The sequence below is a fragment of the Microtus oregoni genome, unplaced genomic scaffold (assembly GCF_018167655.1).
Source record: "Microtus oregoni isolate MIOR12 unplaced genomic scaffold, Mior012 000009F_ref0000495, whole genome shotgun sequence".
Classification (NCBI taxonomy): Eukaryota; Metazoa; Chordata; class Mammalia; order Rodentia; family Cricetidae; genus Microtus; species Microtus oregoni.
The window spans coordinates 7,246,804-7,266,349 of record NW_024543068.1 but is presented as its reverse complement, the minus strand read 5'-3'; the positions used below and the strand labels follow the sequence as shown (position 1 = coordinate 7,266,349).

Genomic DNA, 19,546 nt, shown 5'->3' with positions numbered 1-19,546 from the left:
CAATTCCATTTCTAATCTCATCCTTCAAGGGGGAGAAAATGGTGATTGTGCTATGTTAAAGACCTCGGGTTTGAGGAGCTCTTGAAGGATGTAGAGGACTCAACATTACATAGTGAGACTTACGATAAAATTTAGTAACATAAAAGGATACCAAGAAAAAATCAGCAAAGGAAAGGGGAACAGAGGCTGAAGGCCAGGGAAAATAGGAGTGATAAAATCCAGTCCTCTCTCCAAGTGGAGTCAAACATGAACTGCACAATCCCTCTAACAGGAAATTAGCAATACTTGTAAAATGTCATCAACTAGAAAAACTCATTAGAAGCTTCAACTATGGGACATTAACATAAGCAGCATCTGCCTGTCAGATACCAAAACTCAAACTACAGCACAAAAGCACACAAACAAAACACCCCAGATATTCAACACATTATTTACAATGTCTAAGCAAAGTAAATAGTATTAAGGGTCACACATTTGACTTCAAATCCCAGCTCTGGGACTCTGTGGCCTGAAAGGAGCAGATTATTCTCTCTGAACCAAAAGCTATTCAATTTGCAAAGTCAGCCATGGAGTAGCAACCACTCAGAGGAGTCCCAACCCACACAAGACCTAGGAAGCACACGAAGATGAGTGCCACATTTTAGAAACTTAAAATGATAGATTTTTATATCTAACCAGAGGCCATATTGTTATGAGGAAGGTACTACAATGTCTACATTTTAGAGAGGGAAAGTTGAAGCAGAGTGGTCAATACAAGATAAAATAGGTATTTGACACGGAAAGGACTAGTCATAAGCCCTTATGCGCCAATTGACATTTCATTGTATTAATGACCTGAATATGGCCTAAAGAACTTGAATATCTATATAAGAGGCCAGAAATAGAAAAGAATCCTGAAATGGATTACATAAACATCAGTACACAGGTATTTCTAGAAATGTGTAGAAAGTAGGGAAAAAAGAAGAAGAACCACAGGATAAAGCTTGACATGAGTTTAAATAAAAACCAGGAGCTAGGGTCATAGTCCACTGGTAAAGCACTTGCCTAGAGTGTGCAAGGCTCTGGGTTTAACCCCTAGTACAGGAAGAAAAAAAAAATCTTATCTTGGTAGGCATGCTGGCTAAGCATGTAATACCAATACTTGGGAAGCTGAGGCAGGAGAATTAACAAAAACCCAATGTTCGCCTGAAGTACAGAATAAATTCCAAGTCAGCTATGACACATAGCAAGATCCATCCCAGAGGTACACACTTACTACCTACAATTTCCTAGACCAAAGACCATGTGCTAGGCACTGAGGAGAGGACAGCACAAGAACTGTCAACTGGGAGGAAAGACACACTGATGTCAGTGAGGAGACACATGACTCTGGTCAGGAGGAAGGACAAGAAGACTGGCGGGCAAGTGAAATGTGAAGAAGAGAAGCTCCGAGTAAAGGAGTGGAAGTGAGCATAAACAGAGTCTACACCATGAGCTCTTGCAGGCTGATGACAAGGAGTGACAGGCGCAAAAGGCTAAAGAAAGACTGCAAACTACGGTCAGAAACCTAGCTGAAGGGAGGCCAAAAGCCGCTTGGAACTTTCACAGGTTTCAAGGGAAGGGCTTAACATGATCATACAGGTAACTGAGGAAGATTATCACTAAAGGACATTATGCTAATACTCACATACACACACATACATATTTACATGTGTGTGATGTATATGTATATATATATACACATCAAATATATAATAGCTATGGCCTTATGTTTATACACAGTTAAATGTCCTACAATAAAAAAAATGCACTTCATAAAATTACACAGATGTTTATATTATAGTTGTTTAATGGACTATAAAGAATAACTTTTACATTTTAATTATTATAGAGCATTAAAGTTTGTATATTTTTATTAAGTTTACCTTAAGAATAATTATTTGGCTGCAAATCTTTGGTAAGAACACAAGTTTTACTGATAATATTTCTCATAAAAACTATTCCACCAACCAAGAATGACTGGAGCAGTTTGTAGAAACACACTACAATGAAAGTGGTGCCTATCTGAACGCACAGGCACAACACATTAACGCAAATGGCATCTCAAGCATGGGCATTCAAAGCTTTGTTCTTCAAAAACATAAAAGCCGTACACCTACAGCAAACAATGGCCAACAAGCCACTGGAAATAGGATTCCATATAAATAAACTACCATTTGAAAGAAATTCAACAAATTATCCTTAATAATGACCCTATGACAAAGACTCCCCAGCACTCTCCTGAGCTAGGCTTTCTGGGGTACAAATCAGAGCTGTAAAACAGAACTGTAAAGATCTGGAAAGAAGAAGTAAGGCAAAGGTCATATTGCTCCCTCTGTGACATTAATGGCGGTCAAAGAGACGCCATGTTGTCCCAGGGTGAATGCCCACCCTTTGCCACTGAGGGTTCTGCAGCATCCACTTCTTATGCTTACAGGAGGTCTAGGTGTGGTAATTAGGTTAACAACATTTAGGGCTATAAAATCATCCAGAACAGTTCTTCCCACAATAAGCATTGATATTATATAGCCTGACTGTCACTGATTTAACAGGATTTCTCTGAAATTCTCAGATTTTTAGTTGAATCATGCCCCACTCAGATCTGTTGGAAATTAGCCTGATATGTTATTGTATGTCTTGAGCTCACTCATGTCAGGATAATTTAGGTGTTTTATGGAACTAGTATTAAAAGAACAACTCATCAATTGTACAGTCAGGAGAACTAAGACAAGCCTCTTTGAACAAAAGAACTCAAATCAATCAAAGCAAGTCTGCAGCTTTGAAACATATCTACATGAAGCTAAGTTATGACATCACTCACTGAACCCATAATATATAAGGATTTTCTCAAGCACATGAATGGCAAGTAGAATGCACACTTAGAATCCAGGAACAAATTCTTACGTCACGCAAAACACACATTAAACTGATTCAAACTTTTAACAAGTTATAGAGAAGGCAAGGGCTACTTTCGTGTCATGTCAAATGAGTTTTATATAATTTTCCATTTCTAGCATAATAATTTTAACCACATACAATGTTATCATTGTCTTCCTAATAAGTAGAGAGACACATACAGGACACTAATCCAAAATATTAGTTCCCTTGAGTCTTAGTGATTAAAAATAATTGTTTCTCCACACATCCTATGAGAACATTTGCTTCATACAGCTACTTGTACTTTTTAATCATACCAAGCCTAAGACAAGTACAAGAAATAATGGTTCAATTTGTTAAATGCATTCATCTCTGTGAAGAAATGAAATATTAACTTGTTTCATTAACTGTGATGTTCATTATACAGATTTTAAATACATTATCTCTTTAGAATGTTTAACTATGGTTAACTTCTAGGGCCCAGAAATACACAAGGGAAATCTGACCATAACACACATATCTTAAATTACATTTATATTTTCTTAAATTTTTTTGCACTCCATTGGACCGATAATTTTAGCCACATAACTCTTGATGCTTAACTTGATGCTTTGAGAAAAGAAAATTCAGGGCTGAAAAGATGGCGTGGTAGTCAAGAGCACTTGTTGCATCTGCAGAGGTTTGAGTCCCAGCACCACGTGGCAGTTCACAACTGTCTCCCCAAATATCAACTCTGTGGGCACCAGACACAGACATGGTCCACATACATACTTGTAGGCAAATTACTTATATATGTAAAATAATAAAACAAATCTTAAAAAATTTAAAGAACAGAAAACGTGGATATATATTGTATAAAATCATTTTGCTTTAGAGGCTAGAGAGATGGCTCAGATGTTAAGATGTTGTGACCAAATACCTAAACAAAGCAGCTTAAGGTGGGGAGGATTTATTTGGGCCCAATGTCCACAGAGTATAGCCCATCGTGGTGCGAGGACAGGATAAGCTGAAGATGGCAGGCAGCAGACACCACAAACATCTGGGCAGCAGAGTAAGCAGAAAAAACTTGGCCCAGGAGCAGAGAAGTTGCACCACTCATAACCTGAACTAAAGACACAATTTCTACCTAAGGTGAAAACTCACAAAACTCTAATAACCAATCAAAAGACAAGCTCATGGATACAGAACAAATCAGAAGCTGTCACCGCTGCAGCTGCCTTCGTCCAGCCATTCTGCCCAGCAGTGAAGAAAACCACCAACCACAAGCTGTCTCTCTGCCACCTTCTCTGCTCTGACCACCCAAGAGAGCACAAGAACAAGAGAGAGTGTCCAACTCTCTCTCTCAGCTTTTAAACTGTGTTGCAGGCAGACAAGACCACACCCTAAGGCTTGCTACCCCAAAAGTCATTGGCTAAATGGATGGAAATCCCCCCATATTTCTCCCCTTTTTTTCTCTAAATAAGTGGTAATCCTACCATAAAACTATTCACAATAAGAACAAATATCAAGTATTGTGCAGAAGAAAGGAAAGATAATAATATAAACAAAAATGAAACGACAGCCAACAAGAACAATATCAATCAAGAAACATATGCTAAATGTCCAGGCTATACATAACTAGCAAATAACAGAAATTATTCCAATAGCGGTCCTATCCTGGAAAGTCTAAGTCTTGTACCTAATATGCCTAGCTAAAATATGAGAGAAATGTAATTGTAATTAAGACCCCCTGAGAGTCTTAATTACTCCATGGGAGTGATGGCCCAGGTGATCTAACACTCAGGATAGCTTCAAGGTAATTGATTGAGATTATGCAGCCTCACAGACTATTACAATAAAGATTTAAACATAATTCTGCATTGTTTTCAGGAATCCCATAAGATTACCAGTACACTCCCCAGGAAGTAGTTAGCATAGAAAACTATGCCTAATATTCCCAAAATATTGATTATAAATGGTTTTCATTTAAACAGGGTTGGCTATAAATGATTAATGGTCATAGTCAATGTCTTTCTAAAAGAAGAAAAGGAGATAGGATACAGAAATGAGGAAAAAGGAAAGATTATTCAATCTAAATCCTTAAACCAAAAGAAAACTGCTAATCTCAAAATACTTGAAATTGGTATAGATTTTGGTTTATTGATACAAATTTAAGTTTATTTTGTTATACTATATTTATATTTCTATTCTTGTTTAAAGTATTACATTTATAGAGCTCAATTAAAAATGTAATATATAGTTAAGAAATATAAATTGATAGTCATCTATAATAGTCAAACTTGTAGCCATGTTAGTTAGGTTTTCTATATATGTAGAGATATCTAGAAATATAAGTCAAACTTATAGCCATGTTAGTTAGGTTTTCTAGATATGCAGAGATATTTTTCAAATGGATAGGTAATCTTCAAACATGTCAAAGATCTACAGAATATGGCATTTAAAATGTATTAAGAATTTAGACTTTCTCTTGACAGTGAGACATGTCTGATCCTGGCAATGCCAATTACCTCAAGAAGATAATGGGCATGGAAGAAGCTCCTTATGGAGTTTGCTTTCATTGTGGCAAAGCTAGCCATATGGGCAAGAAACTGCCTGTACCTAGACTGCTTGACAGTGTGCTATACAAACTGGACATGCAAGACCCACAGGAAAAAAATTGCTAAACATTGTCAAAACAAAGCAGGATGGTCCTTCATGGTTCCTGCTTCACAGATGAAACTGCCAGACATTCTACAGGAAACAGAAGAAAATGATGGACAAACTGCCAATACAGGGAGACAGTCTTTCAAGATTACCTATTCATTTGAAATATATCTTTGCATATCTAGAAAACCTAACTAATATGGCTATAAGTTTGACTATTATTGATGACTATTAATTTCCTGCTTCATTGAAAAGTCTGTCAGATGATATGGGCCAGCAGGTTGAAGATGGATACCCCAACTTGGGTGACTATGTAGAAATCCAGATATCTCTGTCATTTCTAGAGTTTTGAAAGATGCTTACAATGCACTTCCTGTTTACTAGGGTAATATTATATCATTCTGGGGTCTTTAATAGAGTTGAAGACAAGATAGATTTAATAATAGTTTTCCATAATTATGCTAAAAGATAAATGAGATATAAAACTTTAGATTCACAAAGACAGAATAGATGATAGAGTATCTTCTCTAATTTTGTCAAATACAAATAAAATAAAGATTGTAACTGCAATTCTTGCTTGATACATGTTTTGTTATATGCAATATTACAAAGTTAAAGTTAAAACCTTCCTTTTTAAATTAGAAATGGTGAAATGATATGAGATGCCACTCTGTATGACATGAATATGTTTCATGATCATTGGTTAATAAAGAGGCTACTCTAGTCTACAGCAGGGAAGACTATAGCCAGGTAAGATTTTCAAACAGATACAGAAAGAGAGAAGGCAGAAACGAGAGAGACATCATCAGCTGCCGAAGAAGCAAAGTGTGAGGTAACAAGCCACGAGCCAATAATACAAATAATAGAAATGGATTAATTTAAAAGTAAGAGTTATAACTAGCAATAAGACAACACAAGGAGATCAAAGGGATTCAAAATGGAAAAGAAGTCACACGTTCGCTATTTGCAGATGATATTATAGTATATTTAACTGACCCCAAAGACTCTACCAGGGAACTCCTACATTTGATAAATACCTTCATTAATCTGGCAGGACACAAGATAAACTCTGAAAAATCAGTAGCCCCCCTATACACAAACAATAAAGAAGCTGAGAAAGAAATCTGAAAAAAATCATCTTTCACAGTAACCACAAATAACATAAAATATTTTGGGATAACACTACCCAAAAAAGTAAAAGACCTATCCAACAAAAACTTAGTCTTTGAAAAAAGAAATTGAAGAAGATACCAAAAAATGGAAAATCTCTCCCATGCTCTTGGATAGGTAGGATCAACAAAATAAAAATGGCAATTCTACCATAAGCAATCTATAGATTCACTGCAATTCTCATCAAAATCCCAACACAATTCTTCACAGACCTTGAAAGAATAATCAACTTCATATGGAAAAACAAAAAACCCAGGATACCCAAAACAATCCTATACAATAAAGAAACTTTCAGAGATCACCATCCCTGACTTCAAGTTCTATTACAGAGCTACAGTAATGAAAACAGCATGGTTCTGGCATAAAAATAAAGAGGTAAACCAATGGAATTTAATTGAAGACCTAGATATTAATCCACACACCTATGAAAACCCGATTTTTGACAAAGAAGCTAAAATTATACAATGGAAAAAAGAGCATCTTCAACATATGGTGCTGGCATAATTGGATGTCAACATGTCGAAAAACGAAAATAAATCCATATCTATCTATCCATATGAACAAAATTTAAGTTCAAATGGATTAAAGACCTCAATATAAATCTGAACACACTGAACCTGATAGAAGAGAAAGTGAGAAGTAGCCTTCAATGCATGGGCACAGGAGACCATTTCCTAAATATAACACCAGTAGCACAGACACTGAGAGCAACAATAAATAAACGGGACCTCCTGAAACTGAGAAGCTTCTGTAAAGCAAAGGATACAGTCATAAAGACAAAAAGGCAGCCTACTGAATGGGAAAAGAGCTTTTTCACCAACCCCACATCAGACAAAGAACTGATCTCCAAAATAAATAAAGAACTCAAGAAATTAGACATCAAAATTCTAAATAACCCAATTTAAAAAGAGGGTACAGAACTAAACAGATTTTCAACAGAAGAATCTCAAATGACCAAAAGACAATTAAGGAAATGCTCAACATTCTTAGCCATCTGGGAAATGCAAATCAAAACAACTGTGAGATACCATCTTACACCTGTCAGCACGACTAAGATCAAAAACACCAATAATAGCTTATGCTGAAGAGGATGTGGAGTAAGGGGAACACTCATCTATTGCTGGTGGGAATGCAAACTTGTACAACCACTTTGGAAATCAGTGTGGTGATTCTCAGAAAATTGGGAATCAAACTACCTCAGGATCCAGTAATACTATTCTTGGGCATATACCCAAAAGATGTTCAATAATACAACAAAGACATTTATTCAACTATGTTCATAGTAGCATTATTTGTAACAGCCAGAACTTAGAAACAACCAAGATGTCCCTCAACTGAAGAATGGATTGTAGGGATAAGTCCCGCCCCTTGGGGGGCATGTTCGCCTCGGGCTAATGTTTGCCTATAAATTTGGCGAGCGTGCTCCCAGCTGTCCCTTCTGCTTTCCTGGTCTCCGCGGGAATGGTGGTTCTGTAAGTCCATTTCGCCATTAAAGCTGTATATATATTTTTACAATCTGTCTGCATTCGTTTACGCTGTTACATTTTGGCGCCCAACGTGGGGCTCGAACCCACGACCCTGAGATTAAGAGTCTCATGCTCTACCGACTGAGCTAGCCGGGCAGCCGGGGTGCTGGGGACACAGCCCCACTGCTCCTATCACTACAATGGATAAAAAAAAAAATTGTGACACATTTATACATTGGAGTACTACTCAGTGGTAAAACAATGACTTCTTGAATTTTGCATGCAAATAGATGGAACTAGAAAACACCACCCTGAGACCCAGAGAGATTAATATGATATGTACTCACTCATAAGTGGATACTAGCCATAAACAAATGCTATTGAGCCTATAGTTCATGATACTAGAGAAGCTAAGTAACAAGGTGAGCCCTAAGAAAAAACATATATAAATCTACCTGGAAAGTCTAAATAGACATCACCTGAAAAAATTGGGACTATAGGGGGTGGGGGGAAAAGTGAGGGTAGAAGGGGGAAAAGGGGAGGATGAGGAGAACTTACTGGAAAGGAAAAGCTGAGATGGAGGAAGGTCAGAGATGAATGCAAGAAAAAAGATATTTTGATTGAGGGAGCTATTATGAGCAGGCAAGAAACCTGGCTCTAGAGAAATTCCCAAGAATCCACAAAGATGACCCCTGCTAAGACCCTAAGCAATAGAGGAGAGGGTGCTTGAACTGGCCTTGCTCTATAGTCAGACTGATGAATATCTTAAAGATCACCATAGAACCTTCATCCAGCAACTGATGGAAACAGAGGCAAAGACCCGCATTGAAGCACTAGACTGAGCTCACAAAGTCCAGTTGAAGAGTAGGAGGAATGAGAATATGAGCAAAGAGGTCAAGACCATGATGGGTTCATTCACTGAAACAGTTTACCTGAGCTAATAGGAGTTCACCAACTCCAGCTGGACTGGGAAGGAACAAGGATAGAACCAAACTAGTCCCACTGAATGTGATTAACAGTTGCATGGGTGGGGCATAATAAGGAGCCACTGGCAGTGGCACCAGGATTTATCCCTACTGCTTGTACTCGGTTTTTGGGAGCCTATTCTCTTTGGAGGGATACCTTGCTCAGCCTAGATATAGTAGGGAGGGTCTTAGACCTTCCCCAAAGCAATGTGCCTTACCCTCTCTGAGGAGTAGACAGGGGTGGGGTGGGGTATGTGGAGGGAATGGGAGGAGGAAAGGGAGTGGGAACTTGAATTGGTATTTATAATGAAAAAAAAATAGTTGGTGGTTTTTTAATTAAATAAATAAATAGAAAGAAAGAAAGAAAGAAAGAAAGAAAGAAAAGGAAAGTTAGCAAACTTGTAGATAGTTTCTAATCTTTAGCTATCCCAAATAATTCTTTAAAAACAGCTACTGCTGCTGTTTCTTTTCTTCTTTCTTCTTTTCTTCTTCTTCTTCTTCTTCTTCTTCTTCTTCCCTCCTCTTTCTACTCTTCCTCTTCTTCTTTCTCATTCTCCTCCTTCTTCTTCCAGACAGAGTCTACCTATGTACCCTTGACTGGTCTGGCACTTGCTATGTAGATGAGGCTAGCCCAGAACTAATAGCAACTCTCTCTTCTTCTCTTCTCTCTCCTCTCTCTCTCTCTCTCTCTCTCTCTCTCTCTCTCTCTCTCTCCCCCCCCACACAAGTATTGGGGTTGAAAGCATGCACCACCATGCCTAACAAGTTTTTTCTTCCTTTATAACCTTCTGATTCACACTTTTGAATACACTTGCAAGATAAATTTCTGAAAGCCAAAGTGCTAAGTAAAAGAGAAGACATTTTGCAAATTCTGAACTTTCCCCTCAAGTTTATTCCTTATTCATTCTGTGGTAGTGGTGTTTTCTCTGTTTTTGTTGTTTGCTGAGTTCCAGACTATCCTGGACTACAGAGTGTAACTAGCTTCCAAAGCTGCATATCAACCTTCCTAAATGTCAGTTTATCACATCTGTTATTTTATATTGATACCTTAATGATTCAACAAAGTAATGAATAATAATCCAAGTTAAAAAGAAAAGAAAAGAAAAAAGTAAACCAAGAGTTGGAGTGTATCTCAGTTGATAGATTACTCGGTTGGTAGAATGCAAAATGCACGAAGCTCTGAGTTTGATCTCCAGTCATTTAAAGTTGGCATGCTGGCACACCCTTGTAATCCAAGCAAGCAGGAGGGACAGAAATTCAGTCATCCTTGGCTACAGAGAGAATTCAAGAATATCCTTGCCTACATAAGGCCCTGTCTCACAAAACAAAAGCATAATGGAAACCAGAAAACTTACATACACTATATTCTAGTGGCTAAAAGAAAGCAATTAAAGTCTCAGACCCAGCAAAACTGTCCTTTAAAATGAAAAAAAAAAAAAAGAATATTCCCAGATTTAAGGAGGAAAATCACAGACTTCTGCTTTATTAGTCACGTTACTTATCAGCACCTAAAACAGTTTTCAGAATATATAGGAATGATTGAACTTTACATTTTACAGAAATAATTTTACCATTTCCAAACTTTAAAGAGTATAACAGCGATACCAATGCTTGCGTGAGGCTGAGTACAATCTTTTCTCATTTTATGCCCTTGTAGAAAGTTCCCTGAAACAAGCACCTAAAAAACAATTTAATTTGCCACTTAAAATGATATGCTATCAAATTAAAATTTCTCTAAAGATAAGGTAACAATAAAGACTGCAGGCATAATATACAAACAGCTAAATTTGCATGTTTAAAGCCTGTGTACGCCTCTCAATGGTATCTGTGGTAGTAAAGGACTTATACACTGGCACACAGCATCTTGCTGGCTTCAGACTACCCATTTTCCAAGTCAAGCTATTATGTCCAAAGCTGGAGTTTATCTTTTTAATTGCTTCAGACATTAAGTCAACCTATAACTAATATGAAGCTGTCAATACTTCACAATTAGTGTATCACACTTACTATCCTGTTTCCTCCAGGTGTCAGTTACACACAAATGCACAACAAACTGCAGACACAAGTCTTATCCCTAGCAATGTCTGTCTTGTTACAAAAATAATGGTATCAGAAAATGAAAATTGAAAATATTCTCATTCCTGAATTATTTCTTTATTAAATATCATCAGATGATAAATATGTAAATATTAGTGATGCCTTAATGGAAGAAAAACTAAGACATTCAGCCCACTTCTACTTTCTGGACTACAGAATTCTTCAAGCCACTGAGGGAGTATAAACAATAGAAGGGCTGTCTTATTTCCCAAACTCTTAAACTCCTAGCTTTTATTATTTGGAAGAAGGGCGTGGGAATTAAACTGAACCCTCTAGTTTGTGTTTGGTGTATTCACTTGTAGAGTATCTCTGCCAAGAGACACCTTTTTTTAAAGACATGGGAACACAGAGCACTGACAGACTTAACATCTGCCACAGTGTTAGAGGAAGACTAAGTTCCACCAAGTTCAATAAATTTGGCCTCTATGTTTTCTTAAAAATACATCTTGAATATTAAAACTTAGGAACAGCGCCTTATTTTACAACATAGGTTTGGATTAGGAAAGGGCTAGCGAGACTTTAAACAGGGAATTACACGCAGAGTAATAAAGGTCTTCAGACCTCTGTCTCCAAGAATCCTGTTAACAATAGTGGTACGTCACCACCTAAGTCACCGGATCTGTACAGGAAACACAGGACTCAAAAGACCTCATGCTAAGAACCAGACTTCTCCGTTTCTACTGCACTAAACATGGTTTAGGCTTTGGCTTTTTCACTACCCTCTCTTTGTTAAAGGTGCCTTCTGGAACTACAGCCCAGGGTTTTCCTTATGACTAATCATGTCAGTTGTCACTCCGTTATTACTCCCAACATTTAATCTAAGCTATGTGCAGCAGCCTGGTTTAATTTGGTTGGGTTTGGGGGCTTTTTATTTTCTTTCAAGTTCTTAGCTGCTTTTAAAAGTCAAGTTTTTTCATGAAGAGTTAAGTCAATAGAAGATGGCGGCAGAGATTAAATCAGGGGAATCACTGATCAAGGGTGCTTGGAATTCTTACAAATACAAATAACCCATCAAGGTTAATGAGGTTCAACCTGAGTTTAGAAGAAGTGAAAAATGCTCTTATTTTCCATGCATTTACAGACTGAACTCTTAGGTAGAATCTGAAGCTCAGACTACACCAACTCAAACACAGCTTCCTTCCATTTGGATTTCCCAGAGATACTTTCACTGTTATCCCCCAATATAAAACTACTGCTTCAATATATGTTCTCAGTAACAAAGCTAATGCAATAGTTGAACAAAGCAAAGATGGACAGCCCTTACAGAAACGAACATGCTTTTCAGAAGTGGCTGTGAACACTTGCTGCATAAGGATGATATGAGGACCTGAGTTCAGATCACCAGCACCCACATATAAGGCTGGAGACAAGGTCACTGGTGCTTGCTGGCCTCTAGTCCAGCTCCAGGTTAAATGACCCTTTCTCGGGGGGATAAAGTGAAAAGTGATAGAACAAGACATCTGATGCCTTCCGCTTGCTTGGGCACACATACCTACATATATACATATGCATATCATACACACACGCACGCACGCACACACACCACTGCAGATGAATATTTGTCCCAAATAGCCATAAGGAGACTTCTTATAAAGTATAAAAAGTCAATCAACAGCTTAGGCTTTATTACTTACAGCTTTTACCCATTTTTGTGAATATACTTTTTGTCTTGTGACTTTAATACCTTTACTTTCTGTACTGCCCATGTTCCTTCCTCTCCATCAGACTGGTGACTCCGACTCTCCTTTTCTTCTATCCAGAATTCTCTCTATCCCCAGAAGTCCCACCTAACCTCTTTTCCTACCTAGCTATTGGTCATTCATCTCTTTATTACACCAATCAGAAGGTACTTTGTCAAAGACACATCTTCACAGTGTACAAAAAGATTATTCCACAACACATCACAGGAAGGAAGGGAGGGAAGAACTAAACAACAAATGTTAATCTTCAAAATTATTAAAAGATTTTACTTTTAAAAAATTTACGAATGAATGCTAACTGAGCACACAATACAGGTTAATACATTGTGTACTAACACAGTACGGCACAGACAGTAAACCTGATTTTAACCCACACCCACACAGGAGCTCCTACTATGCTACAAGTTTGCATTTTAACATCAATGCATACTAGTAAATAACCCACAGCAAAATGTCAAAATAAAAGGAAATAAAATAACAAACATCAGAGTGAAAGCACAGTGCAACAATCTTGGAAAGACAAGCAACGTCAGTAAAACAAATTATGGGAGAAAAGACAGAAAATCGCAAGGATTCCTGTAACGGCATGTGAAAGAGGAAGAATCCGCCCTGCAGCCACGAATACCCCTTCAGCTATTGTCATCTTGTCATCCATTCGGTCAACAGGCGAGTGTTTTACAGACAACGAGAGACTAATGATAGTTCCAAAGTGTAAGAGGATGAACCAGCACCCTCGTGCCGTTCTCTCTGCTGAACTGCACTGCCGAGGGGAGCCAGTCATCTGGATCACTTTAATGGCAGGACACAGAACACGCGTCTCCAGATAAGAAGAAGATATTCGAACATGATGTCTTACGAGATAAAAACATCATGTCAATTCTATCTTGGTGACAGACTGCTGGCTTAATCCTTAGTTCCTTTTCTACTTTATTGTTACCTACTTTGAAATTTTAAAGAAATATATCCAGATCATTTTAAGCCAATGTAAAGACGTTAATAAAAAAATACTAGTGATGTGGACAAAAGACAGATGGAGAGATTGTCACTTTGGTCCCGATACTCCAAAAAGGCTTCAAGGAGGGAATACGTTAGGATTTCCTCAAAATGAAACAGAAGCAGTGAAAAACTGAAACAAAGGCCAAATAAAGGATGGAAATTTGGGAACTTAAAGAAAAATGTTACTTGTCAAGACTTTATATGAGATTTTATAGAATTATAGGAAAGCTATAGTTAAAAAGAAAGGGCATTAATGATTAAACAAATTCTAAGCTGGGTGGTGGTGGCTCACGCCTAATTCCTGGGGAGGAAGCAGCAGGTTGCTCTCTGAGTTCGAGGCCAGCCTGGTCTACACAGTGAGTTTTAGGACAACCAGGGCCACACAGAGAGACCCTGTCTTAAAAAAAAAAAATCAAATCAAAAAATTTTTTAAAAGCAGAAATTCTAAGGACCACCATCACATACATGTTCTTGGGCTGGCCAATAATCTCATTTTGTACATCTATTTTGGTTTAACATATTTGATCTTTAAAAGAAGAGAAGTGCTGTCTCAGAGGGGAATACCTGCCATGCAAGTATCAGGATCTGAGTTCAATCCCACAGCCCAAGTAGAAGACAATCACAATAACATGCTAAGGGCAACACTGGGGGATGGGGTGGGGTGGAGGCAGGTGAATCATGAAGATCACTCATTGGCCAGCCTAGCTAAATCAGAGAGTTCCAAGAACAGTGAGAGACCCTGTCTCAAACATACATGCAGTGGCGGGCCAGCAAGGTGACTCACAGGTTTTGTAAAGGGGCGTGCCAGCAAGCCTAACAACTGGGTTCATCTGGGACCACATGGTAGAAACAACTGACTCTTCCAAGCTGTCCTCTGACCTCCATCCATTGTAGCGTGTGCACATGTGGACACACACACACAATAAGTAAATAAATAAGTAAATAATTGTGGTTTTTTAATATGTTTCATTTAAATAGAATAACATCACGTTCCCTCCTCCCTTTGCTTTCTCCAACTACTCCTGGCTTCCTTCCCTCAAACCTGCCCCATTCCCCCACTGTAAAGATGGCAGTCTGTTTTCTTCTATTGTTACACACACACTTACACACACATACATGTACACACACACACATGTACACACACACACAACCTGCCAAGTCCATTTTTTTTTTTAGTTTGTGCATATGTGGTTGTGGTTGCACAGCTAAATAGCTTCACTGGAGGAGACTCACCCAGGGGGCAAGGCTAATTCTCCTTCTCCCAGAAGACATTAGGAGACTACATCTATTAGCTACAGGTGAGACCCCGAAGATACATCTATATTATAGCTCCTGCATCTATGGCTCAAAGAACATCCAAATAAAAGGGAAGAAATATTTTAAGAGCCAGAATATCAGAAAATTTGTTGTGATGCAGTCTCTTCTCAAAATGGATGCACAAACAAGACTGGAACAATAGCAAATCAATGTGTGTGTTCATGTGGGGGAGGGGGGTCCCACTCCCAGGCATATAGTTCTTCAAAGTACAAAAAAAAATAATGTGGAGAAGCTGTCAGAGGAAAAAATACCCAAGGTTTTACACACACACACACACACACACACACACACACACACACCAAAAAACATACATCCACAAACATATAAACAAGTACACACACCTAACACAGGTGCACACACACACACAAAACGTACACACAACTACAGAAGGTTAATTTCTGTCTGGTTATAAAGTACATAAGGCAACAATAGCCCAACATTCCCAAATTACCTAACATTTTATAAAAATACCCGAGAAACTAAAGGGCATTTGATCACATTTCAGAGGTAGTCTCAGCTGTCAGCAGCTACAACTCAGTGATCTATAACCCCTTTTTCTCACAGACCTGTAGCAGATATCACTTTGAGAACAGAACCACAAGGTGTGAAAAACAAACAAGGCATAATCAGAAATATTGCTAAATCCAAAACAGCTGAGAGAAATTTACTTAGACTGCTGAGGCAGGAGTTTGAAGCCAGCCTAGGCTACATAGTGAATCTAAAGTCGCTCTGGGTTACAAAGACAGACCATGTTTCAGAAGGAGGGGTGGAGTGGAGGAGCAAAGAAGCAGGGAGCTGAAAAGTAAAACTCTTTTTCCTGGAGGTGAATACTACATCTTTTCATTGTCTTCTTAAAGGGGGGGGGGGAGGGCAGGAGACACAACACAACTATATTTCAAGAGCACCTGAGATGCAACTGATGGTACTGGTATGTGAATAAGGGCCTCTCTCCAACAGCTTTGCAAGCAAACCCTGTACAACCAGGCCTAACCTATATGAAAATCACTCCCATGGATTATTACTAAGTTGGAAACAGAGAATCAGGATCCCTTGAGACTATTATTAAGGTACTATAAACCATTTTTAAACGCCAGTGGATTTCAAGATTTCCCCACACCACCCAATTTAAAAGGAGCAATAATATGAGCAAAGGCACCAAGACCATGATGTGAACACCCACTGAAACAGCTGACCTGAGCTAATGGGAGCTCATTGACTCCTGACTGACAGCAGGGGAAGTTGCATAACCAAACCAGGCCCTCTGAAAGTAGGTGACAGCTGTATTGCTGGGGCAGTTTGTGGGGCCCCTGGCAGTCAGACCAGGATTGTCCCCATGCTTGAACTAGCTTTGTGGAGCTCATTCTCTTTAAAATGATACCTTGCTCAGCTTAGATACAGTGGGAAAGGCCTTGGTCCTGCTTCAAAGTGATGTGTCAGTCTTTGCTGAGTCTCCACGGGAAGGCTTACCCTCTCTGAGGAGTGGATGGGGGTGGGGTGGGTGGAAGGTGGGAGGAATGGGAGGAGGTGAAGAAATGAGAACTGGGATTGGAATATAAAATGAAAAAAAAGATTATTTTTAAAAAAATAAATAAATTTAAAGAAAAAAGAGGGGAGAGAGAGGGGAAATAAGGAAGGAAGGAAGGAAGGAAGGAAGGAAGGAAGGAAGGAAGGAAGGAAGGAGAAGAAGAAAACAGGGAACACGCTGTGGCTGAAAGTGCAGCGCTGTTACACTGGTTTTGACCCGATATTTATAGCTTTATTTTACCTCTACTTAACTTCTGCTAACTAGCCCTACTTGGGCACTTTCATCAGGAGGACCATGGCCACACTAATACCCATGAGGCAAATTTTAGAGGCCATATTGTTGCAATGGAGCTATTTCTGGTATTTACTAAACATCTAGAAAGCTTAGGAAAGAGTACGCCAATCTTTCTTTATCTTTACTATCTCTGTGATCTAAATCTTGAATGAAATCGAAAAGGTATTTTTAGTGACATGCTGACAAGATAAAAAGGGAAATTCAGGCTAAAGAAACAAGCTGGTTCCTTTGGTTATATAAAGTCAGGCACTGTGAGCATCAATTTTCTACCTATCACTATAATTATGGAAACTCTTCAAATGTGGCAACTTATCAGAAGGCAACCGCACTAATAAACAGATGCAGGAGAGAGCTGATACATATCTATTTCCAAATGTGCCATCGGTGTTTGATCTAATTTGCATAATTATAATTGGAATTAAGTTATTTCCTTTCATGAGGTCCTTTTCTTTGATTTTTAATATATTCTGATAATTACCTCATCTGTGCTAGATAAAAGACACACAGGAAACGGCAGCGCCTGCTTTCGCTTCATTCACAGTCACCACGTATTCATGAGCACCCCACAACTCCAGTTCCTGGGGGCATGGCGGGGCCCCTTCAGACAAACAGTTACAGACATGGGAGTCTGAAGCGTTCTGAAGAAGAGCTATCACTGCCATCCGCCACGTTCATCCCCAAAATAAACCACTGCTATCTCAGAGAAGAAAGCCCTTCCTGTGTGCAGGTCCAGAAGTGACTTCAAGTCTAAGAAGAGAAGAGACTTTCACTTTGAAATAATGAAGGAAACTAGTAAAAGACCTCATTCCGGAGTCCTGAAAGAAAATCTGAGCTCTACAGAGGCACTATATAGGAATCAAGAGTTGTTAGCTTTACTTTAGATTCTTCATCTCCAATACTAGCTCTCAAAATAATACAACTTCTGATTAAAATTTCTTTAAGCAACTAGGGAGAATAAAAACGTCTTTCAAGTGTAGATTAAAGACAGCCGTCACCTCTACTCGTGCTGACAGACTTGCTTTCTCCTGCTCTTTCCGCTCCATGCAGCGCTTCACCTCCTCTAACTCGGAAGCCATGGCGTTGAAGTTCAGGTGCACGCGCAGTTCCGCCATCTGCCTCTCCAGACTCTGCTTCTCCCGCTCGACCCCTTAAGAGGTAAATGGAAAGCTCGTTGGTTATTCTTTATTCACAGAAGAACAACCACTTTGTGTCTTAATGTCCTAGCTACCATAAGCCACTCAAGCAGCACTGCAGACTTCTCCAATCTGTCATCTCCAGCCTCAGGGGTCTCGCACATTCATGAGCACCAAACAATATCATGTCTCAATCAGCTAAACTCAGAATGCAGTATCAATCTAAATCAGGTACACTAACAAGTTTTATGTAGCTTCCAAATACATAGGAAGCTACACCATCCTATTTTCTGACAGGAATATTTTCAGTGTTTCCTAATCTCTGACAGAGTTTATTTTAGGAAACTCCTATAGCTCTTGTTCACTGCACTCCTTGCGTGTCTACATTACTTGCCAACGTTAAAGCAGAAACACTGGATTCAAGCGGGCTACTATATATATACTGATGCTACTGAGGCTTCCACAGTGCAATGCTGTCCCTACATATAAACAACAAATGGTCCTCCTCAATCTCTGTAAGACTGACTGCTGGCTCACTAACTCTCCCGAATTCTGGACTATACCTGAAATTATAAAACTGAACAATATATATTATTTAATTCAACACGAAATGCTTGGTCAATGAGACACAGAACATTTTATCATGCTCTTCACATATGAAAATGGTCAACATAAAAATCCATTGGCAAAGTGCTTGCATTATAAAAATGGAAAAACACACAAAATGCTTCCTTTATTCTAAAATATTAGCAATTAGAATATATTAACAATTCAACCAGTGTTTTCCCAATAATTTTCTCTCTAGAAAAGGAGTGAAGTAAATATGAACACATCAAATTTGTATATAATTTACAAATTACATTCCAATTTGAGATACATAGTAAAGGTCTCAAACTCGCACATTGAAAGGGAAGATATATAGGCTCTTCAATAGCATAAGATCAGCCTGACAGATGACAATAAAAAGGACACAGGGAGATCAAGGAACTAAGTTATACTTACACAACAGATACAAACTTCACTAAGCTAAGAGAGATGGCACTGGAGTACTACTCTGGATAACGGAAACAGTATAAAGTGCAGGCTACAAAACAGGATTTAATATTCAGGTAGCTTCATACTCAACAATTAACCAATACAAGGGCAGGAAGAGACAGAGGCAGCAGGAAGCTCATGCATGGCCAGGCACTGGGACATTCAACTTTATCCTAAAAACCAAGAGATAGCAAGATTAAATCTTGCACATTAGATAACAAGTATTTTAACCAGCCAGGTAGTCACACAGTCACACACACACACACACACACACACACCAGTTAGTTCCAGTTTTCAAGAAGCTAAAGCA

The 19,546-nt window shown here is 38.6% G+C and overlaps 1 protein-coding gene and 1 non-coding gene across 2 annotated transcripts in view; both read right to left on the bottom strand.

The window, feature by feature from the left end:
• Nucleotides 1-19,546, bottom strand: part of Cep128 (centrosomal protein 128) — a 358,487-nt gene that overhangs the window by 248,785 nt on the left and 90,156 nt on the right. The window contains exon 13 of the mRNA XM_041658366.1: nucleotides 18,064-18,215. Within this exon, the coding sequence (XP_041514300.1) occupies nucleotides 18,064-18,215 (152 nt within the window). The remainder of the gene's footprint in view (nucleotides 1-18,063; nucleotides 18,216-19,546) is intronic.
• Nucleotides 8,258-8,330, bottom strand: Trnak-cuu. Its single transcript has one exon. It is a non-coding gene; the product is annotated as a tRNA-Lys (tRNA).